The sequence below is a fragment of the Suncus etruscus genome, chromosome 1 (assembly GCF_024139225.1).
Source record: "Suncus etruscus isolate mSunEtr1 chromosome 1, mSunEtr1.pri.cur, whole genome shotgun sequence".
Classification (NCBI taxonomy): domain Eukaryota; kingdom Metazoa; phylum Chordata; class Mammalia; order Eulipotyphla; family Soricidae; genus Suncus; species Suncus etruscus.
Genome location: NC_064848.1, coordinates 10,732,058 through 10,754,546, shown reverse-complemented (window position 1 = coordinate 10,754,546; position 22,489 = coordinate 10,732,058). Strand labels below are relative to the sequence as shown.

At 40.9% G+C, this 22,489-nt stretch overlaps 1 protein-coding gene across 1 annotated transcript in view; it reads right to left on the bottom strand.

Annotated features, from left to right (window-relative positions):
• The window catches only part of THSD4 (thrombospondin type 1 domain containing 4), a 193,603-nt gene that overhangs the window by 8,473 nt on the left and 162,641 nt on the right, over window positions 1-22,489 (bottom strand). Inside the window, exons 3-6 of the mRNA XM_049777850.1 lie at window positions 16,486-16,661; window positions 13,438-13,534; window positions 11,288-11,566; window positions 1,315-1,444 (exon numbers count right to left, since the gene is read on the bottom strand). Coding sequence (XP_049633807.1) covers window positions 1,315-1,444; window positions 11,288-11,566; window positions 13,438-13,534; window positions 16,486-16,661 — 682 coding nt within the window. The remainder of the gene's footprint in view (window positions 1-1,314; window positions 1,445-11,287; window positions 11,567-13,437; window positions 13,535-16,485; window positions 16,662-22,489) is intronic.

The window sequence follows — 22,489 nt, the reverse complement described above, 5'->3', positions numbered from 1 at the left end:
AAGAGCCTAGCCAAGGGAACTCGCTGGGAACTCCCCCATCCTAGCTTCCCTTCCAGGTTTGCTCTGACTTAGAGGCAGAACTGGCACATGAGAGCAAATGGAGAAGGTGAAAAGACATTTTTCTACTGAAGAAATGAACTCCCTTAAGTCAATCACCTGCAGGATAGTTTAAGGACCTGTGGACCTCCAATTCATGTTGGAACTCAGACACTCTATGCTAGAATTCTTTTATGTTATTATTTATGATGATGATGATGATGATGATGATGATGATGATGATGATGATGTTTGGCCACATCACACTGTACTCCAGGCTTACTCCTGGTTTGAGTTTAGGGATCATTCCTTGTGGGACTCAGGGTACACTATGGGGTTCTGGGAGAGAATCCAGGTTGATTGCATGCAAGGTATGTGCCCTATTTGTTGTACTGCTCTTATTATTTTTATTATTATTATTATTATTATTGTTTTAAATGCATTTTAACATACTAATTTCACATTATCTATTCTCTTTGTCATTCATTAAATAAGACTTCAGCACATGCTCATTATGTCTTTGGATAACATTTGTTTTTGTTACTTTGACAATTATGCTTATTCCCCTCTTCGGGTCCTTTTCCCCTATTTATCACTTCTATCTCCTGGGACATGTTTCCTGGTTTTTCTCAGTAGATGCATTTATGACTGTCTTTTTCTCTTTAGACACAGCTCTCCAGCAATGTTGATCACTCTTGGCTTTCCTCTTTCCAAGACTGAAAGCCCGGTTAGCTCAGTCTTTTTCTGACGTTGTTTCTTTACTATGTCTCACATATCCTACATGTGTCATGGATGTCACATCCCTTAGTGTCAAGCATTTCCCCTCCCCCCTTTTTTTTGTTTTGGGGATATCCCTGGTAATTGTCAGGAGTTAAACAGGCTTTGGACTCAGGTATCAGTCTTGGCAGATGTGGAGGTGACAGGGATTGAATCCAGTTGACCACTTGCAGGGAAAATGTTCTACACACTGTACTATTGCTCTAGCCTACATGCACCCCCACATAGTATCCTAGGAACCTCAGGGGTCATATGCTCTTCAGTTGAGAAACACTGCTTTAAGCTGTTAAAGGATGGGCTTCTCAGAAGAGATATTTGCTGTATGCAGCAGGTTGACTGCTAGAGGCTATGGGCTCCCTTGCTAACTTGAAAGATGGGGCCCTCTGAGAAGGATGTACTGCTTCCCTAGGCCACATCTCATGTTTAGACCCAAACATCAGATCATATCCTTAAGGCTCTATGCACAGTAAGCAAGAATGCTGGGCCCCAGGGGTGCCTTACAAGGCTGGGCAGGGGAAGAGGTTGCAGGGCTCCTCCTCTGGGGTGGGCTTCATGCTGGAGTCACAGGAGCTCTCGGGAACCTCCTCCTGAGTGGTTCTGTGCACACAGCGGAAAATTGGATACTGGGATCCTGCAAGGACAAAGAGAACAACTGTTGGGCAGCACAAACACAGGGACTCATGCCACAAAACACTCATTCAAAAAGGTATTTGCACCTTCTACAGTCATACAGTGTTTTTTTTTGTTTGTTTTTTTTGTTTTTGTTTTTTGTCATATTAAAGATCTGAAAACAACCAAAGTGCTCAACAACTGTTGAGTGGCAAGAGAACATGTCTAGAGAAGCAACAGATCTACTTAACTATGAGAAGAGGCAGTGAGCTACTTAGAGGACAATGCCAACAGGCATTTGATAAGTGGGTGTTGTGAATAGCTTTCAGGGTTTAATAGTCATTCTTATCAGTTTACTAAAAATAAATAAATAAATGAATGAATAAAAGATGGCAACTGCTCAGGGTTATTTTTTTGGTTTTGGGGCCTTACTTTGAGATGCTCAGGTGGACTGTATATCTCTGCACTCAAGAATTGTTCTTGGGATTTCTCAGGAGACTATATAGGATGCCTGGAATTGAACCTAGGTCGACCATATGAAAGGCAAGTGTCCTCCTTTCTGCACTCTCATTTTAGCCCCTGCCTAGGCTTCTTATTTGCTGGTTTAATTATACAGTCTAGTTTCTTTCTTTCCCTACTTGCCCCTGCTTCTTCACCTCTCTTTCTCCTTCTTCCCTCCCAAGTGGTGTTCAGGGCCACCAGGCTACTCCCAGCTATTCTTAGCCAACTGTTCAGGCTGAGGAAATCCTGCAGTATTTGGGATGAGTAGAGCATCATTCTAGCCCCTTACACAACCTAATTTCATTGGCTAAATAAGGATAAAATATGTCATAAAGTATAAAAAACCTATTCTGAAGTAAATTCAGAATATGTTAACAGAACATTTTAAGTTCTAAATAAATAAGTAAATAAATAAACAAAAGAAAACCCCCATTATATGCTGCCTCCTAGTGGCATCAATGAAGTATTACTGAGGGTTTTTAAATAAGACACATAGCTGATTTAATTCTCATTTCCCTCCTGAGCTGTCACTGATCACTCTTCATCCCCTGAGTATCACTGGGTATGGCTACAAAATACAAACCCCCACTTCCATAAAAAGACCATGCAAACAGTGGATCGCAATACAATTGCTTGAAACTAGTTGCTCCTTCACAAAAATATTACCTACAATTTCCCACTTTTTTTTAAAAATATTTTTTATTTAAATACCTTGGTTACCAACATGATTGTGGTTGTGTTTCAATCATATAAGATGACACCCCCCCATCACCAGTGTAACATTCCCATTACCAATGTCCCAAATATCCCTCCACCCCTTCCCACCCCCACTTGTACTCTAGACAGGCTTTCTATTTCCCTCATATATTCTCATTGTTAGGACAGTTTGCAATGTAGTTATTTCTCTAACTAAACTCATCACTCTTTGTGGTGAGGTCCTTGATGTGGGCTGTAACATCCAGCCCTCCTCTCTTTTTGTCTCTGAAAATTGTTAAGAAATGTCTTTCATTTTTCTTAAAACCCATAAATGAGTGAGACCATTCTCCGTCTTTCTCTCTCTCTCTGTGACTTATTTCACTCAGCATAATAGATTCCATGTACATCCATGTATAGGAAAATTTCATGACTTCATCTCTCCTGACAGCTGCATAATATTCCATTGTGTATATGTTCCACAGTTTTTTTAGCCATTCATCTGTTGAAGGGCATCTTGGTTGTTTCCAGAGTCTTGCTATGGTAAATAGTGCTGTAATAAATATAGGTGTAAGGAAGGGGTTTTTGTATTGTATTTTTGTGTTCCTAGGGTATATTCCTAGGAGTGGTATAGCTGGATCGTATGGGAGCTCAGTTTTCAGTTTTTGGAGGAATCTCCATATCGCTCTCCAGAAAGGTTGAACTAGTCGGCATTCCCACCAACAGTGGATAAGAGTTTCTTTCTCACCGCATCCCCGCCAACACTGCTTGTTCTCATTCTTTATGATGTGTGCCAATCTCTGTGGTGTGAGGTGGTACTTCACAGTTGTTTTGATTTGCATCTCCCTGATGATTAGTGATGTGGAGCATTTTTTCATGTGCCTTCTGGCCATTTGTATTTTTTCTTTTTCAAAGTGTCCATTTCTTCTCCCCATTTTTTGATGGGATTAGATGTTTTTTTCCTGTAGAGTTCTGTCAGTGCCCTGTATATTTTGGAGATTAGCCCCTTATCTGATGGATATTGGGTGAATAATTTCTCCCACTCAGTGGGTGGCTCTTGTATCCTGGGCACTATTTCTTTTGAGGTGCAGAAGCTTCTCAGTTTAATATAGTCCCATCTGTTAATCTCTGCTTTCACTTGCTTGGAGAGTACAGTTTCCTCCTTGAAGATGCCTTTAGTCTCTATGTAATGGAATGTTTTACCTATGTGTTGTTCTATATACCTTATGGTTTCAGGTCTGATATCGAGGTCTTTGATCCATTTGGATTTTATCTTCATACATGATGTTAGCTGGGGTTCTAAGTTTGCTTTTTTGTAAGTGGCTAGCCAGTTGTGCCAACACCACTTGTTGAAGAGGCTTTCTTTGCTTCATTTAGGACTTCTTGCTCCTTTATCAAAGATTAGATGATTGTATGTCTGGGGAACATTCTCTGAGTATTCAAGTCTATTCCACTGATCTGAGGGTCTGCCTTTATTCCAATACCATGCTGTTTTGATAACTATTGCTTTGTAATGCAGTTTAAAGTTGGGGAAAGTGACGCCTCCCATATTCTTTTTCCCAATAACTGCTTTGGCTCTTCAAGGGTATTTATTGTTCTAAATAAATTTCAAAAGTGCCTGATCCACTTCTTTGAAGAATGTCATGGGTATCTTTAGAGTGATTGCATTAAATCTGTACAATGCTTTGGGGAATATTGCCATTTTAATGATGTTAATCCTGCCAATCCACGAGCAGGGTATGTGTTTCCATTTCTGTGTGTCCTCTCTTATTTCTTGGAGCATAGTTTTATAGTTTTCTTGGTACAGGTCCTTCACATCTTTAGTCAAGTTGATTCCAAGGTATTTGAGTTTGTGTGGCACTAATGTGAATGGGGTTGTTTTCTTAATGTCCATTTCTTCCCTATTATTACTGGTGTATAGAAAGGCCATTGATTTGTGTGTGTTAATTTTGTAACCTGGGGCCGGGCAGTGGCGCTAAAGGTAAGGTGCCTGCCTTGCCTGCGCTAACCTTGGACGGACCGCGGTTCGATCCCCCGGTGTCCCATATGGTCCCCCAAGCCAGGAGCAACTTCTGATTACATAGCCAGGAGTAACCCCTGAGCGTTACTGGGTGTGGCCCAAAAAAAAAATTTTGTAACCTGCCACATTGCTATATGAATCTATTGTTTCTAGAAGCTTTCTGGTAGAGTCTTTAGGGTTTTCTAAGTAGAGTATCATGTCATCTGCAAACAGTGAGAGCTTGACTTCTTCCTTTCCTATCTAGATTCCTTTGATATCTTTTTCTTGCCTGATCACTATAGCAAGGACTTCCAGAGCTATGCTGTGTTGCAAGCCAGCCCCTGAAGAGGTTGACTGATGGAGGGATGGAGGATGAGGTCTTTCCCCTCCAGCTCGGAGCACGCATCTGCCACCCTGTCCAGCTGATGGTTCTGAGGTGAAATGGCAGGTAAACAGCTCTCAGACAGTCAGGCTTGTGGAAACATTAGCTTTATTCGGTGGACAAGACTGAAGTCCAAAGACTCAGCATCAGTTCCAGCCAAAAGCCCCTCACCTTCCACAGACCCTTGTTTTTATCCCCCAGAATCAGGTACCACCCAATGGTGGGATCAAATACCACCCAATGGTGGAAGCAGAATCAGGTACCACTCTAGGGTGGGGGCAGAATGCCAGGTCACACCCTAGGGTAGGGCACAATCTCATCAGGGTAGTGTCAGTAACATAATAATCCCCTAAAATATTTACATACACAACATGTTGAATAGGAGTGGTGAGAGAGGGCAGCCTTGCCTTGTGCCATAATTAAGAGGGAAGGCTTTTAGTTTTTCTCCATTGAGGATAATATTTGCCACTGGCTTGTGGTAGATGGCCTTAACTATGTTGAGAAAGGTTCCTTTCATTCCCATCTTGCTGAGAGTTTTGATCAAGAATGGGTATTGGACCTTATCAAATGCTTTCTCCGCATCTATTGATATGATCATGTGGTTTTTATTTTTCTTGTTGTTGATGTTGTGTATTATGTTGATAGATTTAAGGATGTTAAACCATTCTTGCATTCCTGGGATGAAACCTACTTGATCATAATGAATGATCTTCTTGATGAGGCATTGAATCCTATTTGCCAGGATTTTGTTGAGGATCTTTGCATCTGTGTTCAAAAAGGATATTGGTCTGTAATTTTCTTTTTTGGTAGCAGTTCTGTCTGATTTAGGTATCAAGCTGATGTTGGCTTCATAGAAGCTATTTGGAAGAGTTCTCATTTTTTCAATTTCATGAAAGAGTCTTGCCAGGATTGGTAGTAGTTCCTTTCGGAAGGTTTGAAATAATTAATTAGTGAATCCATCTGGGCCTGGGCTTTTGTTTTGGGGCAAGCATTTGATTACCATTTTAATTTCATCAATAGTGATGGGGTTGTTTAGATATGCTATATATTCTTTATTCAACCGTGGGAGGTTATAAGAGTCCAAGAATTTATCCATTTCTTCTAGGTTCTCATTTTTAGTGGCATAGAGTTTCTCAAAGTAGTTTCTGATTACCCTTTGAATCTCTGCAATATCGATAGTGATCTCCCCCTTTTCATTTCTAATACGAGTTATCAAGTTTTTCTCTCTTTCTTTGTTAGTTTTGCTAATGGTCTATCAATCTTTTTTATTTTTTTGAAGAACCAACTTCTGCTTTCGTTGATCTTTCGGATTGTTTTTTGGGTTTCCACTTCATTGATTTTTGCTCTCAGCTTTGTTATTTCCTTCTGTCTCCCTATTTTTGGGTCCTTTTGTTGAGCACTTTTTAATTCTATGAGCTGCATCATTAAGCTATTCAGGTATGCCCCTTCTTCCTTCCTGATGTGTGCTTGCAAAATTATAAATTTTCCTCTCAGTACTGCTTTTGCTGTGTCCCATAAGTTCTGATAGTTTGTGTCTTTATTGTCATTTGTTTCCAGGAAAGTTTTGATTTCCTCTCTGATTTCATCTCGGACCCACTGGTTATTCAGTATGAGGCTGTTTAACTTCCAAGTGTTAAAGTTTTTCCTCTGTGTCCCTTTGGAATTCACATATAATTTCAGAGCCTTGTTGTCAGCGAAGGTAGCCTGCAAAATTTCTATCCTCTTGATATTATGAAGGTATGTTTTATGTGCCAGCATGTAGTCTATCCTTGAGAATGTCCCATGCTCATTGGAGAAAAATGTGTATCCAGGTTTCTAGGGGTGGAGTGTCCTATATATATCTACTAGGCCTCTTTCTTTCATTTCTCTTCTCAGGTATAGTATATTCTTGTTGGGTTTCAGTCTGGTTGACCTATTCAGTGTTGACAAAGCCGTGTTGAGGTCCCCCACAATTATTGTGTTGTTATTGATATTATCTTTCAGATTTGTCAACAGTTGTGTTAAATATTTTGCTGGCCCCTCATTCAGTGCATATAGGTTTAGGAGAGTTATTTTTTTTTCTTGCTGTACACATACCTTGATTAACACAAAATGTCCATCTTTGTCCCTTACAACTTTCCTGAGTATAAAGTTTGCATTATCTGATATTAGTATGGCCACTCCAGCTTTTTTACGGTGTTGTTTGCTTGGATAATTTTCCTCCAGCCTTTTATTTTGAGTCTATGTTTGTTCTGACTATTCAGGTGCATTTCTTGTAGGCAGCAGAAAGTTGGATTGAGTTTTTTGATCTATTTAGCCACTCTGTGTCTCTTAACTGGTGAATTTAGTCCATTGACATTGAAAGAAAGAATTGTCCTGGGATTTAGTGCCATCTTTGTATCGAAATTTGGTGTGTCTTTTGGTCAGTCTTATCTTAAATTAGGTCTTTCAGTTTTTCTCTTAAGGCTAGTTTTGAGTCTGTAAAGTTTCTGAGCTGTTCCTCATGTATTGTTCCTTCAAACCGGAAAGTGAGTTTTGCTGGGTGCAGTATTCTAGGCGAAGCATTTATTTCATTGAGTTTTGTCACTATGTCCCACCACTACTTTCTGGCCTTGAGTGTTTCTGGTGACAGGTCTACTGTAAATCTCAAGGATGTTCCCTTGAATGTAATTTCCCTTTTTAATCTTGCTGCTCTATCTGTGGGATTCATTACTGTAAGTAGGATGTGTCTTGGGGTGTTTTTTCTGAGGTCTCTTTTAGTTGGTACTCTTCAGGCATGCAGGATTTGATCGCATATATTCTTCAGCTCTGGAATTTTCTCTTTAATGATGTTCTTGACCGTTGATTCTTCCTGGAGATTTTCTTCCTGGGTCTCTGGGACTCCCATGATTCTTAATTGTTTCTGTTGAGCTTATCATAGACTTCTATTTTCATCTGTTCCCATTCTTTGACTAATTTTTCCATTGTCTGTTCATTTGATTTAAGTTTTTTTTCCCCAATCTCTCCCACTGTATTGAGTTGTTATTTATCTCATCTTCCACAGCACTAATTCTATCCTCAGCTTCTGTTACCCTGTTGGAGAGCTTATCCATTTTGTCATTCAATTCGTTTACTGAGTTCTTCAGACCTGTTATTTGACTTGTTATTTCAGTTTGAAGTTTTGTGATTTCTGTCTTCATATTTTCTTGGTTCTTATTAGTGTTCTGTTCAACTCGATCCATGGTTTCTTTGAGTTCTGTGAGATTCTTCCATATTTCTTCTCTAAATTCCTTATCTGAGAGACTGACTAGTTGGTTGGCTGTTTTCCAGTCATCAAAGTTGCTATCTTCATTCTCTATGTCTGTTGCTGGCCTGAGTTGTTTCCTCATTGTCATATTTGTATTGTGGGCTTTTCTATGTGTTGTGGTGGTATTTGTTGGCTAAATGATGTGCGCAGCCACACTCCTCTGGCTCCACCCTTTCTGGGTGTATCGACTCGCCTCCAAGGAAGGGGAGCCCTCCATGGATGAAGCCTCACACAGGGTCAAATCTTAGGCCCAAGCACGCAGCAGAGAAGACAGTCCAGAGAGAAATACTGGGCTTCAGAGATTCAGCACAGTTCCTAGTGTGATTTTTTCCTTCTTATTGCAGTGGTGTTCTTTCATTAGAAAGAGTGCATGGCTACGAAGCAAAGTGGAGCCTCTGGGAGAGCGATTTTTCTGGGCCCTTTTTGGCCCACTCCCAAGAGGTTCAGGAGACATGACAGTAAAAAAAAAACACGCACAAGCAACACTCACAGTTTCTCACAGTCGGGAACCACTGGGCAGGCGTAGATTTTCCCAGCCTGACATCAATTTCCCACTTTCTAACACACACACACACACACACACACACACACACACACACACACACACACACACACCCCTCCTCGGCCTAACTTGGTCACTGAAGAACTGACCTGAAGAACACTTGCTAGTTCTGCAATTTCTCTTAGCTTTTTAGTTGATTGGTCAGACATTCATAGTTACTTGTCTTCCAATAATCTCAAATTTTAATTGTAATAGGGGGCCAGAGCAGTGGTGCAAGCGATAAGGCATCTGCCTTGGCCACACTAGCCTAGGATGGACCGTGTTTCGATCTCCTGGCGTCCCATATGGTCCGCTAAGCTAGGAGCTATTTCTGAGCGCATAGCCAGGAGTAGCTCCTGAGCATCAATGGGTGTGGCCCAAATCCCCTGCCCAATTTTTTTTAACTTTAATAGAATAGTTCCAATTTTAGTTGTCTCAATTTTTGATGAGCAAACAAGGTTTTCAAAGCTTCAGACTACTCTTGTGTGACAGGAATAAGCCATGAGCACAGCTGAATGTGGCTCCCAAATCTCCCCACACCAAGACAAAAAAAGTACATCATTATATCATTCTAGTCTTGGAAGACCAGGGATCAACTGAGCTATGCTAGATCTTCCAAACTAGACAGCGGTGTATGTGCCCCATCTACACAGAGTGGGGGGCACTCTTAGTTACTGTTGGAGATGTTGTGGTGCCCTGACATCACAAATCAGAAAGCACTCCCAGGAGGACCACCTTGATGTGAGTGACATGGCCATTGTGGTCTTAGGTGATTCTGTCAGAAGGATGGGAGAGGGAAGGGAAAGGGTGTGTAGGGGGCAGGCTGTGAGGTCACATGGGGCCTGGACCTGGCTTGTGTGCCCAAACAGGACATTACAGGCAGATGCGGGGTTTCTTGGACATGCATTCTTATTACCAGTAGGGCATCCCTCAGTTGAGCTGATGATCATTAGTGTTGGCGGCATTGTCTCACCAGTCCTGCATTGTCTGAGTTGGGCAGGGGAAACTGACCAGGGGCAGAGAAGAGGAGCAACCCTGGATGCTGTCATATTGTCATGGTCATAAGAAAGGAAAAGTGGAGGTTGGGAGAGATAGTTCAATGGTAGGGCACTTACTTTGCACACTGCTGTCCCCAGTTCTATTCCCAGCACCCAATATGGTCCTGAACCCCCTTCAGTAGTAATTTCTGAGTGCAGAACCAGGAGTAACCTCCAAGTACCACTGGATGAGTCCCAAAAACTAAATACAGGAAAAGGGGGTTAGAATGACTTGAGAAGGGACAGCACTAGCCTGGTATCGTTTTAGCCTGAGAACCAGGACTGATTATTTTGCTTTATTTTAAACAATTTTTTTTAGTGCAGCAAGATAGGTTTTAATCAAATGAAACTTACTTAAAATGATGCAAGGGCTGTGGTAGTGGGGCAAAAAGGAAAGAAATACATGTTTAAGAGAGACGATGAGTTTAATATAAGTAAGCAAAGCAGTAGTCATTAAAACAGCATGGTATTAGAAGACAGACCCTTAAATCAATGGAATAGATTTAAATATCCTGAGAGACTCTCAGATCAATTAATCTTTGATAAAGGGGCAAGAAACACAAAACGGAACAAGGAAAGCCACTTCACATGCAGTGTTGGGAAAATTGGTCAACTACATGCAAAAAAAAAAAAAATTCAGACCCCTCTTTAACGCCATGCACGAAAGTCAAATAAATATGGACTAAAGACCTTGATATCAGACCTGAAACCACTAGGTGCATAGAGGAAAACATAGGCAGAACTCTCCATGACATTGAAGTTAAAGGTATCTTTAAAAATTAAACACTACTGACCAAGCAAGTGGAAGCAAAGATAAACAAATGTTTATCTAAGAAGCTTCTGCACTTCAACGAAAATGGTGACCAGGATACAAAGACTGCCCATGAAATGGAAGAAACTCTTCACCCAATATTCATCTGATAAGGGTTTAATATCTAAGATATATAAGATACTGGTAGAATGTAACAAGAAAAAAAAAAACCTAACTGCATCAAAAATGAGGAGAAGAAATGAACAGAAACTTCCTCAAAGAAGAAACCCTGATGGCCAAAAGGCACATAAAAAATGCTCCACATCACTGATCATCAGGATATACAAAAATCAAAACAACAATGAGATACCACAAAAGCTAGCACTGGTTTTTTTGTTAGTGCAGATGAGGGGAGAACCTGGCCCAGGCTCCTGGTCTTCCCTGCAAGGTTGCACCTGCCTTTGTGCCTTTGCCTGCTGGTGATGCTAAACTCCATCCTTCCAAAGAAGTACGTTATAACTGTGAGCAGAACAGCATTCTAGAGCCTTCTAATTGCTTTGCATGGTTCCAGAGCTGGGAAGAGCTCCCAACACAACCTCACACAAATAGGTGTGGAAGAGAGGTCTCCTTTGTCCTTGTTCCCCCCAAACATACTTGATTAGGGGGCTCCCTCCCCCGCCCCAATCTCAGGCCCACCTTTCCCACAGCTCGTGGAGCACTCTGTTGTCCCCAGCTGCTTCCAGTTGTAATCTCGGCTTCGTCGAGGGGGCTGTGGGACTGGGGGCACCACGTTGTCTGGTGGGTGGGGAGAAAATCGATCGGGAAGTCTGACTGGGAAGGTCTGAGCAGATTCCGAGGTGAACACTTCAGGAGCTCCTCCATGCATATCATCCTTCTCCTCACTCCGCTCTTTCTCCTCTTCCATGTCCTCCGGGCTCCCTCCATCGGGGACCAGCTGGCCATTGAAAGGCTCCCCTGGGTGAGGCACAAGCATACAGCAGGAATAAGGTTTGGACATTGTAAAGAGGAAACTGCTCCAGCCTGAGAGCTCAGAGAGACAGTATCATTTCTTTTTCTTTTCTTCTTCTTTTATTTTGGCCACACTCAGAGAGTTACATAATTCCTGGCTCTGCACTCAGGAATCATTGATGGAGGTACTTGGGGACTACTGGAGATGAACCTGGGCGCACAGCGTACAAGGTAAACGCCCTACCTACTGTGCTATCACTCTGGCCTGAAGAGTATTATTTCTGATCCATTGCCTATATAAAAATAAATGAATTCCAATTTCCCAGATATTCAAAACATTATTTCCAATAAGTTAAACTCTAGAGATCGGATAGGATTGAGGCCTTTGTCTACTGTTGACTCTGGTTTGTTCCATAGCTTCTTATGGTCCCCTGGGAATTGCTGGGTGTAGCAATTCACACCTGACGCCCCTAAGCACTGCTGGGAGGCCTTGGGCATTTGAGAAGTGCAGGGCTACGAAGCATCACATTCCTGGGCCCTAGCATTGAACCGCCAGCCCAGGTGGCTGAGAATTGCCAGGAGCCAGGAATAGCCAGAAAAAGCTTTGTGGAAAGCCTCCCTCACCCCTCTCAAAAAAAAAAAAAAAAATAAAAAATAAAAAAAACAAAAAGAAGATAAACATCCTAGTAAGAAAAGCAGGCCAGGGTTATGAAGAATTATAGAGAGCAAAAGGCCATACCATATTTTTTAGTCACAATAAATGACTAAAATGGAATAATGACTCAGAATTTTTGTTTACCTGACAAAGTGAGAAAATTGGCAACACTGAAATATTTAAGCGCTGTAGAAAATGCAGGCATACAAACTCATGTGCAGGGCCAAGCTTACAAAAAGCACATTTTTGGAAGGGAATTTGATAATATATCTTTTAGTTAAAGGAAATGATTTATGTATGAGTTTTGAGTCGTACCCAGTGGTGCTCAGGCACTGTGTTTGACACTGTGCTCTGGAGTCACCTCTGAGGGGGTCTCAGGACCGTACATGGTAAGTCCTGAGGCTTGAGGCAGAGTCTGCAACATGCAAAGCCTTACCTCTATGCTATTTCTCTGCCTACACATCTAACTTTCAAATGTACTTTCCTTTTGACCTAACATCCAGATATTGGACATTGGGGGGATACGTTTCTCACTCTCTTGAATTATTTGAAAGAGCAGAACAGGGATAAACTATAAATGGCCTTAAATCCTGGTTTAAATAAATGATACAAAGACTGTCAATGAAATACCACTGATCTTTGAACAATATGGATTTGAAGTGGATTCACTTACACGGGGACCTATTTTTTGTTTTAAATGTTTGGGCCACGCCTGGCTTATTTCTGAATCTTAACCTATTTCGCACTGAGAAATAGGAAAGGTGTATTGTTTGAAATTCAAGGCTATTTTGTAAACAACAACCACCAGAAACTTAAATAAGGCAACTCTAAAGATCAAACTGGAAAGACAGATCTCAGATAGCCATTTCATTTGAGGGAGGATCTCTCTCATTATCAGGACAATACCTAGCAGTATGTGGCAGTGTTTTGATTTATTAGGGGTATGCCTGATGGTGCTTACAGGGGAGGAAGTGGGTTGCTGGAAATGGAACCCAGTGCTTCACACATGCAAACACTACCTGCACCACCCATGGCTCCAGCTTCATTTCTGAACCAAGTAAAGAAAACATGCAAAGGCTCAAACTGATGGCAAAAAGAACTCTGAAATCCGTGTTTATGCATTTTTCTCTCGACTTAGTAAAAGACTAAAGGATACAAAGGAGTGAGAGGGGACCATCTAAAAAAGTGATAGAGCATGTCCAGTGATAAGACAAGGGGTTACCTGGTCTCCTGTGACGTGGTACCTGTGGGCTGATGGCGTTGGTCCCCATGATAACATACTCGTAGTGGACTCCCGGGTTGGGCTGCTGGTGGATCATCTGACAACACAAGGGCCGATGTCATGGCAAGATATACACATGCCCTCTTTTCCCACTAGCTTTGGAGAAGGCCTTCCACATGGGGGTCTCCCCAAGCCCCATGCGGCTAGAGCTAGCCTCCAGCTCAAGAGAGGATGGATAGAGAGCCGGAAGCCAGGATCTGCCCGCCCTCCATCCTGTGCCCTTCCCACCCTAGAGTTGGGGGAAGGGCGGGGAAAGCTTGGGACCCCATCCAGGAAGGACCCCCGACACCCACCTTGTCTGGCCGCCTGGGCTGCCACCCCAGAAGGCCTGGAGGCCGGGGGCAGAAGAGGGGAAGGCTTGGGGCCTATCAAGGCTCCCAGCGCACCCAAGTTAGGGAGAAGGCCTTCCACATGGGGTCTCCCTAAGCCCCATTCGGCTAGAGCTCCCCACTAGCTTTGGCTTCTAGGCTCTAAGTTGGCTCTCTGGGTAGATGATTCCAGTGATTCACATTAATTATAGTGATGGCCCCATGACACAATTGATGATAACTTGTTAATATGATGATTTTTTTATTTGCTTTCAAGGAACAAAAAATGTGGTCTTAGAGGGAATTGAAAAATAACAACAGTGACAAAAATCAAAGAAACAAAAAGAACCAAGCCAAAATGAAGCCAAGTGTCAAGATTTTTCATCAATTCCAAATAGGAGATAAGACTAACAGTAAGAGAACTTCTCTGTTGGCATCTCATCATCCAATTTCAGGGTTCAGTCTTTGCTTCCACAACAGAGAAAGCATGTTTAGAGCCCATGAATAATGGAGAGATAGAACCATGCAAAGAAGTAGACCACTGACAGAGCCAGGAGGCTCCTTAGATCCTTCCAAGTCTTCCAGCGGCCCATGGGTGGCTTAGAAAAGTCAGCCAAAACCCTTTCTCCCACTGAATGTCTGGTCCCATCTACTTTTGTCCATGAAAAGCTCCAAACCAGCAAAGAGATGACAAGGAAAACAGGTAAAAGAAAGGTCAGTGTCTCTGAAGTAAGTTTCTCAGGAGCTGAGGACAAAAACAGGGAGCAATGTGAGGCTGTGGGCACTGGCATGAAATATTATCTGGGATCAAGCCATAAAAGGAACTGACAAGATCCAGCAGAAATAATTTCTTCCTATTGGCTTTGGAGTGCAAACCCTTTAGATCCCATCCCCAGCTCTCAAAAGTAGGAATGTGGTGTATGTGTGTGTGTGTGTGTGTGTGTGTGTGTGTGTGTGTGTGTGTGTGTGTGTGTGTGCTGGTATACATGAGCTGTGTGATACTGCTTTTTCACCAGGCTCTCCTATGGACCAACTCTCCAACTTTAAGCCATTTACCTAAACTTCATTTCTGATTTATTCATGCATAGGAGGAGGGAGAATCTCAGTGGACCTCCTATGTCTGTCACTTCGTTTGGTTCTTGAGGGCAATGAGTCTGCCCTCAGCTTTTTCCTGCTCCCTGCACTGTTGGGCCTCTCAGTGGTTTCCAACAGCTGCTCTGTTGCAGGTGTGAAAGTTTGAAACAGCTGCAAAATCATCTGACAGATGACTGACATGAGTATCACTAGCTCCTAACACTCAGAAACTAGGGAGGTAAACACTGAGATCCAAATCCCCACTGTCCCCATCTTAAGCCCTCACTTGCTTTCACACACTCCACAGGTGACCCAAGGCCAGAAACCTCCTTCTCTCTCCTTGTCTCTCCAGTGGCCTTGTTCTGCTATGAAAACTCTATCCCATTGATGAAATTATTGTTGGCCACTACATCCAAGACCACCCACTGTGGTCCTTGAACAGCCTGGGTTTTTACCCTGATGCCATGTGAAGCTTACCCAGAATCCAATAATCAACTGGACAGTCTAAAAAATATTTAGAATGAACAAGGCTTCCTTTAGTTTCTTTTTTTAAATAATATTTTTATAATATAATACTCCTTTACAGTTTCTAGTCCTTGAACCACTTGACCCATGGGGAATGAATAAGTAACCATGGAACTTGAGAAAGGACATTCGCAAAGCTCTAATGCTGCAATACTGTGTAGACTAGTTTGGCTATGGAGACCTTGCAAAAAAGGCAAGTTCATTTTTGTGAGCAAAATGTGATTTTTAGCTTTTATTGATTATCATCTCTTATTTCCCAATATTTTATGAACACTGGATTCTAATGGTTTCTTTTTAAACAATAAGGATCTATAGGGGGCTAGAGTAGGGCTAGTACAGTAGGTAAGGTACTTACCTTGCATGTGGTCAAACCAGGTTCAATTTCTGGCACCATATATATTTCCCTGAACCCCACCAGGACTGACCTCTGAACACAGTTAGGAGTAAGCATTGAGCACTATTGGGTGTGACTCCCAAAACTAAATAAGGATCTCTCTCTATATATTAATCTTCCAGGCAACTTAATATTGTAGTTTCTGTAAAATCAGAGTTCTGTCTTTTGCGAAGTGGGAAACTTCTAATAAACCACTGTTTTGCTACTTCAAGCTTTATTGTGTCATCTGGAATACTCTGGGGTTCTCCTTCTTTATTTTGCTTGAAAAGTATTTGAAAGGGCTGGGAACTATGAGCAGTCTCTTGCTCCAGGCATTTGCTTTCTTTTGCCATAAAAAGAAAATATGCCAAATTAGCAGTAGGAGGGAAAGCCCTGGAGGTGGGCCAATGTTCATGAAATAAAGGATGTGTTTTGACTCTGATTTGGTTCAACAAGTAAAATTGGTTTTACTGGGTCAATAAACTCTGACGATAATAACCATCTGGGGGAGTTTAAAGGTTTCTGGCAAGCTAGGTACAAGCAGAGGTGAATGGGCCAGAGGACCAACACACATTGCAGGGAACCTCAAAAGACTTTGCTCAAGCAGTTTTATCGAACCAGAACAATGATTTGTTGCTTGTTTGTTCTCAGTGTGAGCTGAGAAGCAACAGGATAATCAGAGAACCACCCAGAAGCTCCCACACTCACATAGACATCCAAGATCTCATTAGTGGGCCCTTCGGCCAAGAAGGACTCGCCGGCAGTGCTTGAAATCTCGTTCGGACGCTTGTAGGTAAACATTGTTCCTCCACCCTCGTATTTCCCAGGCCTGTCAATAGCCCAGTTGCCATTGATGATGGAGCGACCAGAACGGCTTCGCAAGGCTGTTGGGAAAAAGGAAACATTGTGCTCAGGCAAACACACACACACACACACACACACACACACACACACACACACACACACACACACACACACACACATTGTTCAAGTTTTTCCTTCCATGTCATTATATATCAAATGCTGTTCTAGATCTAGGGCTACAAAGAAGCACCTGGAACAACCTTTCTTGCTCAGTCCTTTCAAGTCCTTGGATTCCATATACAAAATACAAATAAAGAATTGGGTTGGTCAGGAAAGAGGATGAGAAAAAGGAGCTAAAAAGGAGAAAGAGTAGGAAGACTGCAATGAGGGGAGGGAACTATTTTATATCCTGTTGTTTAGGAGAGGAGTTACACAGAGGTAGCCTGAGAATTGATTATGGCCCAGACATAAGTTCAATTTGACCTTTGCAGATTCTTTTTCTCCTTTCAGTAATTGCACCCAAATGAAAAAACCATGAGATCTCATGTAAAAAATATAGAGACAGCTCAGAGGGTTGAAGTTTTGCACATAAAGTTCCCAGGTTTGATTTCCTGCACTGCATGATCAGAATCAGGAGAAGCCTGAAACACGGCTAGGTGTGGCTTCCAAATGAAAAAGATACAAAATCAACTTTCCCTTCCCCAAACCCAAACATTTACAGTTGGAACTTTAGAGAATAATTTTTTAATACTTAAATACCCTGGTTTACAAAGTTGTTCACAATACATTTATTTCAGGCATTCCATGTTCCAACACCAATCCCACAACCAGTGTAACATTCCCTCCACTGTTGTCCCTAGTTTCCCACTCCATCCCCTAGTCTACTGCCTTAGCAGGTATAAAATAGTTTATTTTATATTGCGTGTTACAACAAAATGGCTAATGGAATTACTGAAAAAAAAAAACTTAGTAAAAGAAAATTTGTAAAAATTATTACATCTCATGATGGGGTCACTAAAGACATTGAGTGTTTACTAAGCTGCTTGTGTGAGCATTCTGTGTTACGTTTTTGTTTATTGAGTTAGTTGGCTTCTTTGCTACTTTCCCAATTAATTTGGAGTGCTTCTATTGACCTGTCAATATTGTGGAATTTGGAGGCTTTGCATAATAGAGCATAGGGCCACATACTCAGAAACTCCAGGATCTGTAGAATTGGGACGAGTGATTTTCGTGGCTTGACTTGATTTGCCTTTTTTCTGAAATTAGTTTTAAAGTTGGGCTGTTGTTTACATGGCAGCAGAAGATGTGGGGTATGAATGTGGCTGCTGGGGCTTCATTCTATATGACTGCCCTTCTATCTGTCCTGGCTCCTGGCTTTTCTTTTGCACCTCTAGTGTATCATGTTCCCTCCACAGTGCTAAATCGTATCTGTTCTTTAGATATTGAATTCTTTGGAAAGTTTTCTTCCACCCCTACCCCAGACCTGCCTCCTTTCCATATATGCTAAGAGATACAAGAGCCTTTTCTTCAAGACATTTCTTTCTGTAACATCCCAAAGAGCCGGATCTAATTCTTACTTGTCTCCCAGGACACGGTAATCTCCCAAAGGAAAAGTAGTAGTGGTAGTTCTAGTGCCCAGCAGCTTGCTGAACACATCATGGGAACTCACTGAATATTTGCAGAATAAAAGAATACATAGTATAGAAAGGCAAATAGTTCAAAAATGTAGGTAAATAACAATAGACAGTTCATAGAAAACCAAGCTCCATAAACAACAGAAGAGATGATCTATTTGTAGTTAAAAAAAAAGAAATGGAAAAACCTACAGCAATTCTTGACCCATCAGATTATGATCCAGATTGTGTGTTTGTTTTTGTTTTTGAGTCGCACTCTGCTATGCTTAGGGGTTATTCCTGGCTGTGTACATAGGAATTACTCCTGGAAGGCTTGAGGGACCATATGGGATGCTGGGGATTGAATCAGGGTTGACTGTCTGCAAGGCAAATACACCATCTGCTGTAAACCTCTCCCTCCACTTTCATGACCCATCAGAATACCCATCTAAACATATGAAAAATTAAAAGCTGATAGCATTGACAAATAGGTTATCTATCTTGCTGATAAATATGTAAACTATTTCAGACAAATTAAATGGTATTTAAAATTAAATGGTATATTAAATGGCACTGTTAAAATTTTAAGTGACTATAGAGTAGAGTCAAGAATTTTGTTTTTAGGAGACTGCTTGAGAAAATACTGCTAGATATATTTTTAAAAAAGTCTATTCTGTGCAGACATGTTTTAAAAAAAGAGAAACACACACAAAAACACACCTAAATGTTCATCAGTTGAGTGTTGTTGAAGTCCACAGACCTGGTGGATAAACATATAAGAACTCTCACTTGGGCCAATTTGATCAGTGTGTGGATATAGAAAGGACTCCATATGTGTTTAAACATATTTAAACATACATGTGTTTTAAGCATATTTTAAACATCTGTGTTTAAAATAAAATTTTTAACTGAATCACCATGAGACACACAGTTACAAAGTTGGTTATGATTGATTTTCTGTCATACAATGTCCAATACCCATCCCATCACCAGTGCATATTTCCTGCTGCCAATGTCTCCAGTCTCTCCCCCACACACTGCCTTCTTCCCTGCCTGAATCTATGACAGACATTTTTCTTATCTTTCTCTCTGTTTCTCTCTTATTTTTTTCTGTTAGACACTGTGCTTTGCTATATTGACTGAAGGAATATACGCATAGCACTTTACCCATTTCTTGTCCAGAGTGATCATTTCCAACTAATTATCATAGTGGTCTTTCTCTGCCCTAGCAGCATCCTCCAGATCTTTTCCACAACATATTTTATTTTGTTTTATTTGACCATATTTTAGTTTACTTTTGCATCTTACTCAGTGGTGCTCAGAAGATATTTCTGGTTTTGTACCCAGCGACTGCTCCTGGTAGTGTCAGGGGACCATGTGAGTCCAACAGTAGAACCTGGGTTTCTCACATACAAAACATATACCTAGTGCTTTGAGCTCTATCTTCAGCCCATGAAACACTTTTAAACAAAACAAAGAGCTTGTATTGAGTGTGGTACCATTTGTGTATATGCATAACGTTTTCCACAAAGAGATTCATAAAACTGGTAACATTCAAGGACAGGAGCACTGTGATTTGGATTGGACTTGGAGAAGAGGAATGTGTATTTCCTATTTTATATCTTTTTACTTCCACTTAAATTTGTTTTACCATATGCATAAATTAGTTTCTTTAAAGCTTGGAAGAGTTTAATGATTACAGGCATTCCACAGTTTACTGCCCTTAACTTTATTGTGCTTTGCAGGTACTGCATTTTTACAAGACCCTCTTCATGCAAAAAAAATTATAATCATGGATGTTGAATGGTTAGCATTTTTTAAAGCAACAAAGCATTTTTAATTAAGGCATGTACATTTCTTTTTAGATGTCACACTATTTCACGCTTGAAAGGAGAATATAACTTTCATATTGCTGGGAAACAAAAAAAATTTATGTGACCAATTATCATGATATTCACTTGATTGGGGGAGGTTTGGAACCAAGCCCATAATCTCAATGGTGTGCCTATTTAAAGTAACAGTACAAACAGAAATACCTTGGAGGGATACAGATATATCCTACTCACTTCTCTATTTTTTAAAATCAGTCTCTTTAAAAATACTATCTGGAGATATATTTAAAATTTTTAAAAATTTAATTAAAGAACTGTGACTCATAAAATTATTAATATGCCTAAGACTCAGAGTTTAAGAAATGTTCTTAATGGTAACTGTAGAAGAAATTGTAAATAGCATTTCGAATATGGCACAGAAGACCCTTAACTTCAAATTTCTCCCAAATAAAAAAACAGTGATTTTACCTGAATCATTTTTACCATCTACTGTGCTTAATCCATCTAAAGGTTTAGATGAATCTTTTACCATGTAATAGAACAGCACATATATTTTGCAAAGCCATATCAAATTTTTAGCAAACATGGTCCTGATTCCATATGCCCATGGGTTAGCTTCTGAAACAGCTTCCAAACGAGCCCCCACCTGGCCTGGCAGATCAAAACCAGCTGCACCGACAACTTCTGTGCCTGTGAGAAGTTCCAGAACTATTAATGATGCCCAGAACTACCTCACAAAATGGTGCAGCTGACTCATGACTCTGACCAGAGGCTCTTCTCATTGAAGGTCAAGCTTTGACAGAGGCCTGTTTGAAAGGCAAATTCACAGCTCTGTGCTGTGACTCTCTTTTGATGTTTTTTTTTTTTTTAATTTCAGCTTTAATTATTCACCCTGTACATCTATATTTAGCCTGAGTATCTGCACCAACAATGCCCTTCTCCAACATTCACATAGAAACCATTTATAAATCCAAGTCCCTAGCCGAAAGTTGGCAATCTTGGGAGGAGAGGGTGGGCCAACTTCCATCCTCCTGAAGCTACCTACACTTCTGCACCCATCACCCATAATTGCCAATTCATCAATGACTCTACTTCACCACTCATTCACAGCTCTCTGCACAGACACCAATCTCACCCAAACTCCAGGTGTGCTGGTATTTGGGCTGACATCACCAGAACTTTTTTTGGAGTGAATGTGGCACCTTCCCTTCCCCACCCATTTTCTCATACTTCTAGAAACTCTGGCAGCTGAAAACATGCTCCTCAATAGCCACAGTATCAACAATGGTCCTTATAATTCCTGGAATGCACAGCTACATTTGCAGCCCTGCAACAACTCCTTTTTTTAAATATTGTCATCCGCATAGGAACACACCAATTTAGATACCAATGTATATCTGAAGCCACCTAATGTGCAGAAACAAAATTAGATCAACTAGCAACAAGAGCTTACTAAACTTTCTGACAATGCCTTAATAACCTCATTGTGAGATACAATAATTTTCACAAACTTTCTTTTTGCTGTACTCTTTTTTCTTTTCTTTTAAAGTAATTTTGATCCCACTTATCTGGAAACAAGTGTATTCTGAATCAACTATATCAACTATGTGATACATGGTCTTTAATTAAATAAATTTATACCAAAAAATTCCAAGTCCTGATATTTTTATCTTGATGTACTTACCAGCAGTCTTATTTTTCGTTTGCGTTGGGAGCCACATCCAGCACAGTTCTGGGCTCATTTCTAGACGGATCTGAAGGACCACATAGGGTGCAGGAGATTGAATCCTAGTTGGCTGTGTGCAAGGCAAAGTGCCTTGCACTGTTCTATCTCTCCAACCCCTTATATGATACTGGTGCACTGTGATGTTAGATCAGTTAATTTATATTTTGCCTACTTAGTTTTTTTAGTTAGAAATCAGTTAGTACCACTGATTTCCACTTCTTGAATGATCATGTTGGAGCTCTCCATCTTCTGTTCAAAAGCTTTAAGGGAATTTTAAGTGCTATTTGTAGAAACAAATGGAAAACTGTATAAGCAGCAAGAATTCAGAGAAGGGGGTAGTTGATCTTCTTCAATAGTTTCTTCTATGAAAAAGGTTTAAATTTGCCCAGGGAAGGCCTTGTGTACAGATCACAAGAAACATCTGGTCAATGGAATGTCTTACACTATGGCCAATGGTCAAAGTTGCACATAAGGTGAACCATCAAAGTGGCTCAGGCTCATACTTAGATTCAAATTATGAGGAATCTGTTCAATTGTGATAGAAAAGAAGTAGCATCCAGCATCCCAATTATCCTACTTTAGTTCCTGAAAATAAAATAAAATACTAATTTGAAGATATACCTCCTGTTCCTGCACCCACATGCTCACAGCAAAACTATTTACACAGACAAGAGCTGGAAATGACCTAAGTGCTCACACAGAAGAGTGGAGAGTGAAGATGTGAATAGATACACAGT